The sequence below is a fragment of the Diachasma alloeum genome, unplaced genomic scaffold (assembly GCF_001412515.2).
Source record: "Diachasma alloeum isolate Michigan unplaced genomic scaffold, Dall2.0 Dall_scaffold_00211, whole genome shotgun sequence".
NCBI lineage: Eukaryota > Metazoa > Arthropoda > Insecta > Hymenoptera > Braconidae > Diachasma > Diachasma alloeum.
This window is the reverse complement of record NW_021680376.1, coordinates 162,803-171,926: the sequence shown is the minus strand read 5'-3', so window position 1 is coordinate 171,926 and position 9,124 is coordinate 162,803. Positions and strand designations below refer to the sequence as shown.

At 38.6% G+C, this 9,124-nt stretch overlaps 4 protein-coding genes across 6 annotated transcripts in view; 3 read left to right on the top strand and 1 right to left on the bottom strand.

Annotated features, from left to right (window-relative positions):
- The window catches only part of LOC107036861, a 49,634-nt gene extending 41,459 nt beyond the window's left edge, over positions 1 to 8,175 (bottom strand). Inside the window, exon 1 of the mRNA XM_015255082.2 lies at positions 7,808 to 8,175. Coding sequence (XP_015110568.2) covers positions 7,808 to 8,102 — 295 coding nt within the window. The 5' untranslated portion in view covers positions 8,103 to 8,175. The remainder of the gene's footprint in view (positions 1 to 7,807) is intronic.
- LOC107036858 (mitochondrial import inner membrane translocase subunit TIM44) lies at positions 480 to 3,730 on the top strand. Its single transcript, XM_015255078.1, has 5 exons — positions 480 to 584; positions 901 to 1,056; positions 1,672 to 2,268; positions 2,370 to 2,733; positions 3,021 to 3,730. The coding sequence occupies exons 1-5, from the start codon at positions 582 to 584 to the stop codon at positions 3,266 to 3,268; spliced, it is 1,368 nt and encodes a 455-aa protein (XP_015110564.1). The 5' UTR covers positions 480 to 581; the 3' UTR covers positions 3,269 to 3,730.
- On the top strand, positions 4,199 to 7,402 carry LOC107036859. The gene is made up of 3 exons (XM_015255079.2): positions 4,199 to 4,509; positions 6,248 to 6,472; positions 6,987 to 7,402. Exons 1-3 carry the CDS (start codon positions 4,406 to 4,408, stop codon positions 7,267 to 7,269), a joined length of 612 nt encoding a protein of 203 aa, XP_015110565.1. The 5' UTR covers positions 4,199 to 4,405; the 3' UTR covers positions 7,270 to 7,402.
- Positions 8,176 to 8,678: 503 nt separating the features above from the next.
- Positions 8,679 to 9,124, top strand: part of LOC107036799 (heterogeneous nuclear ribonucleoprotein K) — a 35,017-nt gene continuing 34,571 nt past the window's right edge. Inside the window, exon 1 of one of the 3 annotated variants that reach the window (XM_015254988.2) lies at positions 8,679 to 8,815. The gene's annotated coding sequence lies outside the window, so the exon portion shown is untranslated. The remainder of the gene's footprint in view (positions 8,816 to 9,124) is intronic. The other 2 variants (XM_015254983.2, XM_015254989.2) reach the window with 2 other exon arrangements.

Here is a 9,124-nt window from a genome sequence, read left to right as displayed (position 1 = left end):
CCCGAGTTTGTAGCAGCGATGTCAGACAAGATATGAATGTCTTTTTGGGCTCAAATGAAAGAGCGGGTCGAGAAATGGCGTGCAGAAGTCTTTAAAGATGACAAATGTCTCTAAAGATGATGTCTGTTTTCAATTGAAAACCCGATATACTTCAATGAGGAAAAAAATAAAAATTTGGAATATCTATGCATGAGGGGCTAATTGATCGGATCTCATCATTTGCACTATAGTGGGACACATGGCGCCATCCATAATTAATATCGACTGCAAATAAAACGAATGCAAGTTCTACTCTACCGATACTGTTTGGCCGCCTGCAAGGATGGTGGACAAATGCGTATGGACAGTTTTTTTATGCACAGTCGAATTTATGCACAATTGTTCCCTTAGACTTTTCAGAAGTCTACATATGCACAGTCGGGGATATGTACTACTGTCGTGCAAGTATGAACGGAGCCCCCCCGGATAATAAACTGCATGCAGGTTAAGCAGGCTGAGGCCTTCGCCATCTCATCATCAGATGGCTGCACCCGTACCCTCGCACATTTTTGTTGAAACCTCTAGGATAAATCGCCCGTAAAATGGTAACTAATCACTGAAAATAATTAACGACACTCATTCTGCAGAAAACCCGGATAATTCCGACTGAAAAACCTCATTGTTCATGCAGTTTTCGTCGCACTAATCAGTTAAAATGCACGCTTTTTCCATGATCGCTCGTCACGCTGGAGGTTATGTTGCCAGTGGAGACGTCCTCATGGCTGTCCATCACGTATTGCTCAATTCTATTTATCATTTCATTGCTCCAAAAATTCAAAAAATCCTCCTCACTTCCGTCCACGTTAACAATCTCACATGCATGCCATTATCTTTACAATCTTTAATGCCTGCGTTATTTAGTTTCAGAACCTCCGAACGTGTAGGGTCAACTCGACCGGCATTTCTCGAGTGCTGGAACTGAACAGATCACTGTCCTATACCTCCAAAAATGACTTTCCCTTTCGAATATCGAAATGCAATCCTTCGTTGCCTCACGGGGTGCAGATATATCATGCAGTAAGTGTTTTATCCATTATCACATTATTAGAAATTCTTCAATTTTTTTAGTATTTAGGACTGCAATCCGCGAATTTTTTACGTCAACAGCCACTGAATTAGTGTTTTTTATGTATTATCCATTTGTTTCAACAATTACTTTTGCTGTAAACTGTCACCTTAATCGTACAATAAATGAGTGAAAATGTCATTATTCTTCAATTGATTCCAATTGATTATTTGAAACACCTTAATCTTATTATTGACGGAGACAATTTGTAAATTTTTTAAATCAAGAGTCATCGAATTGTTATTTTTTTCTCGTATTGTTCATTCATTTTAATGCATAAAATTTAATTTAGTGTTGATTATTTATTATTCTTTAAGAAATCATTGAAAAGAAATTGTTAACACCTTCAATATTTAAAATGTTAATGAATATACGTTTTCACGATTCAAATTTCAATCATTTTACATGACTGATGCCTTTTGCTCCATTAATCCCACATCAAACGAGTGAAAATATGATTATTCTCCAATTGATTCGACTAAAAATTCTCTTTTCAAAAGTCTGTAATTTCAAAAACTCCAATAGTCTCCCATAAAATAATTCCTTCCAATTATTGTGCACCCCAGACTCGATCGTATTCAGATCGAGCCAGAAGACCGAATTTCTTCACCCAATTCGTGGAAAACATCAAGCAAGAGATGCAAAAAAACAAAGAGATGAAAGAATCTCTAAAAAAATTTCGCGAAGAAGCTGAAAAACTGGAGCAGTCCGACGCCTTAAAATCTGCCAGACAAAAATTCCAATCGGTAGAGTCCGAGGCATCGAAAAGCTCTGAACTGTTGAAGGGAAAACTCGAGGGACTGAAGGAGAAAGTGCAGGAGGTGATTGATGAGGCAGGTAAAACAGAATTGGGTAGGAAGGCAGGTCAGCTCGGTGAGGAGATCTCCAAGTCAGCGAAAGGTGCCGCTGAGAGCATCTCAGAGAAGAGTCAGGCTCTGGGGAAGAGCAGTGCTTTCCAGACAATTTCACAGACTGCAGAGGTCGTCAGGAAGGAACTGGATAATCATGGGATTCAGGGGCGTGTCTATGTGCCACTGAAGAAGTTGAGGAAACGAAAGGAGATATTGGAGACTGAGGAGAAGACTGTGGAGGCTAATACTGAGGCGACTGGCGTTGAGTTGCATAAAGACTCGAAGTTCTATCAGTCATGGCAGAATTTCAAGGTATGCCATCGAATTATTTAGCGTAAAAATTTGTAAATAAATAAAAATGAAGCAATTGCACCGTAGAACGAATAAAAACGAATTATAAATGTTTTTCACAGGATCACAATCCATACGTCAACAAAGTCCTCGATTGGAAAATAAAATACGAAGAGTCTGACAACCCAGTGATCAGAGCATCGAGGCTACTAACAGACAAAGTGACAGACATCATGGGAGGACTTTTTCAGAAAACAGAGCTCTCAGAAACCCTTACGGAAATATGCAAACTAGACCCTAGTTTCGATAAAGTTAAATTTCTTAAAGACTGCGAAACTGATATTATACCGAATATCCTGGAGGCCATGATCAGGGGGGAATTGGAGATTTTGAAGGACTGGTGTCATGAGGCACCTTACAATCTCATTGCAACCCCACTCACGCAGGCGAAGAAGCTGGGATTTTATTTGGACAATAAAATTTTAGGTATATTTTTCATTGCATTATTTCATTCATTTTTATTTCTTTAATTTGAAGGATTTTTCTTGAATCATTCCTACGATATCTTATTTTCATTATTTTATTTATGGAAAAAACCCTATTAAAGTTTAAAATTGAATTTATTTTTTTCAAAAAAATTAATAATTTAATCTTTTCATTGAATTTAAATATGAAATCAATTTTCAGGATTAAAAAAATTACGCATAATTCCCATTTTATCTTTATCTTGTTGAATCTAGAAATAAATTCATCAAACTGTTATTTTTTTCCAGACATCGACAACGTTGATTTAGTAATGGGCAAAGTAATGGAGCAAGGACCAGTCCTCGTAATAAGTTTTCAGTCCCAACAAATAATGTGTGTGAGAGACTCAAAGAACAAAGTAGTAGAGGGTGATCCCGAGAAAGTGATGAGGGTTAATTACGTTTGGGTATTGTGTCGTGATCCCAGTGAATTGAATCCACAATCAGCGTGGCGTTTGCTAGAACTGAGTGCAAGTAGTTCCGAGCAATTTGTCTAGCACAAATCACGTTATTTTATCGTTCAAACCAGGAGTGTTGTATCAATACTACTTTGTAAATTATTGATCTATTAGTGGTGTTACGAGGGCAGTATGACGTGTCGTGGGAGAGAACTGTCTGAGCATCTTGCCATGTTCTGGTGAAAAATGCACGAGTCGTTACACTTGTGTTAGTCTCAATGATCAGTCTATTTTCGTTCACACGAGAGAAACCATCGATTCGAGAAATTGTCGATGCGATAACTCGATAATTTTATCAAGCGCATGTTCAAGACTTCTCTCAATTCACTCGAAATTGTGGTTTATTCGGAATAATGACGAGAGGGGAGAGATATATAAATGATATAAGTTCTGAAAATGAAAAATTTGTGCAAAAATGTTCAACTGTACTTCCTCTGTATATATGTGAGAATGATTGATTAAATTTATCGATTTAGGATAAATAATTTTCCTATCGTCAATAAAAATAGAGATAAAGAAATGCAACTGATACTACAAAAATTATTACTGAAATCGAATTCATAAAATTCGTCCCAAAATGAGGAAATCTTTAAATATTCGACTACATCAGTCAATTTCTCTGCGAAAATGTGAATTGGCTGAAGGCCTGTCGCATTCCCGAGCTTAAAAACTTCTCCGAAAATCAAAAAAATTGAAATTTCACTTTATTAATCTCCAGATATTGCCCATCAAAGTTCCTATCATTTGGAATTGTTTTCATTTGAAGCCTAAATATTCCAAAATATCTAGAACTCCAATGAAGATAACAAAACTAATACTACAAAAATTATTAACGAAATCGATTTTTTTAAAACCCGAAAATGATAACCTCACATTGAGCTCAATTTTAAAAATCGTCTAAACATCCCGCCACTTACAGCGGCACCTACATCATGCACTTACCCCCTCCCCAGCCGCTGTTCATGATCCCGGGCGCCACGAGACTCCGCTGGAGAGACCGTTACAAACCGTCCGCACACGTCCCCAGCGGCGTTCGACTCCTGCGAGAGCGTGTCTCGTACTCCCAGTTCCGTAACAACAAAGGACCGACTGGTGCCTCCTCCCCCACAATCACCACCCCAAAAAGTCCCAAAAACAGTCCCCAAGAGCAACCACTTCACAAACGATAGCGTCGCGATGGCCGAGAAAGAATCACAAGTCCCCGAGCAGAAGCCCGACAACACGTTGCCCCTGCGAGCAGCTCTGTCCCACGTTTTCGAGAACATTGGGGATTCTGTAAGGTAAGATCACTAAATATCCCCCCCGCTTCCCCCCCACACGACGCCAAAATCTCGAAAAATTCGGTGCAGTTGAAACAAGCGCTTTGTTTACGCGATTGCCCTTCACACCACACGTCCCCACGATTATCATCAACCCAAATATTTCGAAGCTTCCTCGTTATACCCGAGATGACGCGAACGAGGCTGAATAAACCATTTCTTTGTTTAGGGTGAACAGGCCAATTGGTGGACGGTTAAGGGGAAACGAAACTCCTATGTTTATATCAACTTTTAGAATTGTTTTTCTCTGCAATTATTGTTTTTTATTCACGAAACTACTTCATTGAGTCGAGAATGCAATGATCGGGTCGATAAAGCAGTTTCATAAATCAAAATTAATAATTGTAGTAGAAATCTCTCGTATAGAATTTGATATAGACAAACGGGGTTCGTCGTCTCTTAAGAGAATTCGAAATTAGCATTTTAATTGGAATCGGCAAACAGTTGGCTGGGCCATTTTTTTTTGTTTACTAAATGTCGATGAATAGAAAAAATGATTGATGAAAGGTGAAGTGATCAGTACAGTTTTCATTTTATTTGTAATATTCAAGGCAAGTTGAAATCGTCCGGAAACTAACCCCGTCCAGAAATGACCTGTTTACTCTACTTGCTCTCTATTTAGGCGTCTCTTTGTCTCGTTCGTATGCGTTCGCTCACGCTTCACCGAAATTCTCAGTCCTTTATTTATTTTTTTTTCCCATTCCGTCCTCTGTAACGCTCGGTCAAGTTTTCGGCCCATTGTGCACGAAGCCTTCAAAAGGGACACGCGAGAACCTTTTTTCGAGAATCTGTTTCTCAACAATCTTTTGACCGCTATCCGCGGGGACAAAGACATTCCGTTGCCATGCGCCTCGTGTGAAGATTTTTCGGCCTCCAGGGACATTTTGATTTCAGTATTTTCATCGTTAATATTTTGGTAGTAAGGATTAATTTAGCTCACTACGGGGGACTCCTCTCATTTCACATCGAAAGATTATCAAACGGGTTTCGATGCTGATCCGTTACTTTGGTGACCGGAAATCCAATATCCGCGTGATTTTTTTTTCTGACTCAATCGTAGCGTCTCCTTCCCACGCAGGGCCCAATTGATTTACTATCGTGTGTTTACTGCCGGCATCTAGTCAACGGTAAATAGTGTGACAATGGAGATGATTTTACTGATGAGATTTCTGTAACAACGACGTACTTGGCGATTTTTTTCGTTTTTTTTTTCTTTTTATCATCGTATCATTGAAATTTTCTTAAATCGTTTGAAATTATTGAAAAGATCCGTTTTAGGAGTTCATTTGGACATCCACCCATCAATTTTTAAGGAATAAAACTCCTTTGTGTTCTTACTCAGGCCTGGACACTTGCAACTTTGTGTTTCTTTATCTTCAAATTGCACCTGTCCCGGCCTGACCGCGAGCACGCTATCATCGAGATGTCAAACAAAACGGTTGAGTATAACCAGAAATAAACTGAAGATATTGAGAATATTCTGAGGAAATGCCTCACGGGTGGGGAACGACATAAAAATCACGTTCGATATCTTGCCTGCATGAAATTCAATCCGTTGTTTATGAAGGCATTACTTGAATTTCTCTGAAGGACCCGATAAAGTTTCCCCTTGCTATGCATTACCGAGAGAACAGTCTCGTTTATGAATTTGAATCCAGTCTTTCCGATAATTTATTGAGTGTCCGGGGCTTTTCTCCAGCGAGAAGCAGTTTGCCGAGTGCCAAAGTTTCCTCAGATCCAAGCTCTCAGAGTCAAAGTTCAATTCCACAATTCATAAGCTTCATGAAAAGATCGGGAAGGACCTTCTGGACAGGATGAATGAGGAATTGGATCGTATGATGACTGAGGAGAGTTTGACCGATGGCCTGGGGAAACTCAAACAGCTGCTCATGGAAACACCCTACAGTCCTGGGGAAATTGCGTGGTATGTGTTCATGGCCTCATTAAGGTGTTTCATGTGGAAAGTTCAAATTTTCCCTGATTAATCACCCCTCAGATGGCAATGAAACACTCGGAAGCGATAGACATGTCGAAATAAAAAAATTTCACTTTCACTTCAAATTTAATGAGAAAGTCAACTCAAATTTCATGTCAATTTATTTCACGAAATGAATGTTAATTCGTCAATTATTCAGCTGGGAAATTTTTCGAAATGCGGAAAACTAGCTCTTCATGAGCTTCAAATTATTCGATATCAAAAATTAAAATCTGTTCATTTTTAAGAATTTTTTCCGCTAACTTGTAAAATAGTTGGCACCAGCACTTTTCTGAAAAATGCATGCAAATGCACCTTTTAATCGAAAAAAATGAGTTTTCTTTCAAAAATTTGTTTGGAACGTGAAGTAACAAAATTTTTAAAATATTTGTGATTTTAAATAAACATCCCTAAACATCGATCCAAGATTATGTGAAATTAGTGAAATTATATTTTTCCATAGGAGACCACCTGGAGACGTTGCAGAGCACCTCAGAACCTTCGACGTCTCCAAAATCGACGAAGAAACCGACAGTTTAACGAAATTAGTGGACGATTTGGAGGACGAGAACAATCATCTCGTGAAAACCCTCTCCAAAAAGCGACAGACGGCCCTCACACTCGACAAAAAAATCCGCAAATCAACGACAATAGGTGTGAACAGTATTGCCAAACAGCAGAAAACAAGAGACAAAATCCAGAAATACGTGGATCAACTCGAGGAACTACTGACTGACCACCATTAGCTCATAAATCCCTTCGATATGTTCATACGCTTATTGACTACAAGAATGTATACTATACATAATGTTTATGTGACGATAGTGATTTCGATAAAGTCTGCTAATGACTGATATAATTTATACTTGAGATATGTAACTAGTCAGTCTTTATTATTCTCAACGCCCGCTCTTCCATTTTATGCTTATTTTCATAATAATGAACACGTAATTATTCTGAAGACATTAGAATTGATTTTTCATTTCATTAAAATTATTTATAAATTTCAGAATTTATAAATAATAAATTATTCATATTTTTTTAGTTGTTTACCTTCATTACGATGAACGTTTAATTATTTTGAAGATATCAGGATTAATTTGCCATTTCATTGAAATTGTGCCTCAACTCAACGAAAATAACTGACATAATTTACACTTCAGATAATTAACGAATCAATTTAATTGATTCAAAGACATTTCGTGGAAAATTCTCCTCAATTCAGCCCACATTTCTTTCCAAGTAATTCCTTCTGCAACAAATCCCTGAGGTTCTTCAACTCACCAATCTTCCGGAGCAGCTCATCAGTGAGATTCCCCTGCACATCCTCAGTCTCCGTCACCCCCAATCTCCCAAACTTCCCCTTCATCATCTCCACTCGTCCCTCACACTCTCGAAATTTAACTTCATTACATTTAATCACATGAAGCGCCTTCTCCTGCAGCATCTTCACCTGAGCAATGGATTTCTCCACCATCAACAGCTCCTTCTCCCTCTTCCCAACCTCACATTTGTGATGAACAATCTCTTCTTCTAACTGTGAAATCATCCTCTGAATTTTCTCAACAGCTCCACTCATTTTAATTCACTTCTTAGATATTTCTTTTATTCCTAAATTTTTGAAACTCAACTGACAAAGGGGCAGTCCCAGATCTGAACCATCTGAACAAGACGAGCAGATATTTTTGTAAAGCGGAAACGGAACCCCTGTCTATAAATTTTTAGAAGTGTTTTCTCCTACAATTATGACTTTAAGATATCTATAAAATTACTTTATCGAATCGATTTTTTTTTTCATTCAATATATTCTTTAATAAAAGCGAGAAGAAAACAAAATATTTAAAAAAAATTTCCTGTGTAATGAGAAAAACTATAGATTTTTTTAATTACCGGTGTTTTTTCCAGAAAAATCGAATTCACACCATCGGCGTTTTTAAAAACATCGCCCATCCCTACTCCGATTTCTAAATCTACTTATCATCTGTGTTCAGATGTTTGTGATCTAGATAAACCCCTTCCTGAAAAAAATAACGACCCCTCTGGCAAGTGGCGCCTCGTTTCCCGCTCACACCTTCAGTGGCTGCTGATTGGCCAAGCCCCACCAATCGCCTAGCGCAAATACCAGCAAGTTGACGGCGTCGCCGCTAGATGACTTTACCATGACCATAGACTTTCAACGCATTTAGCGGTGCGCCATTGCGACGTGATTGCTGTCCCCCCAGTTTTTCGGTGTTTTTTGTGACTGAGGATTGATCCAGTGTAGCCCAGTTCTTCATCAATCACCTCATTCGAGTAAGTAATCACAAAAAAATCATCCAAAAGCCCCCGAAATCGTGAAAACTGCGGCGCAACACATCGCGAATGAATCGGCCAAAACCGTGGAAAATACTTCTATTTCTTCCTCTTTTTTTCCCCCTCCCGAGGGGTTAGTTCTCTCTAGCCCTCTTCCGTGCGCGTGGTACAGGCATTCATACTCTATATTGACGCTTGCTCCAACGCTATTTCCCCATAATTGATTGGTAAACTCGTTATCCACTATGTTGAAGTGAAAACGAACTCCAAAGTTTATGATTGAGAAATGCTCGGGAGTTGAATTGATTG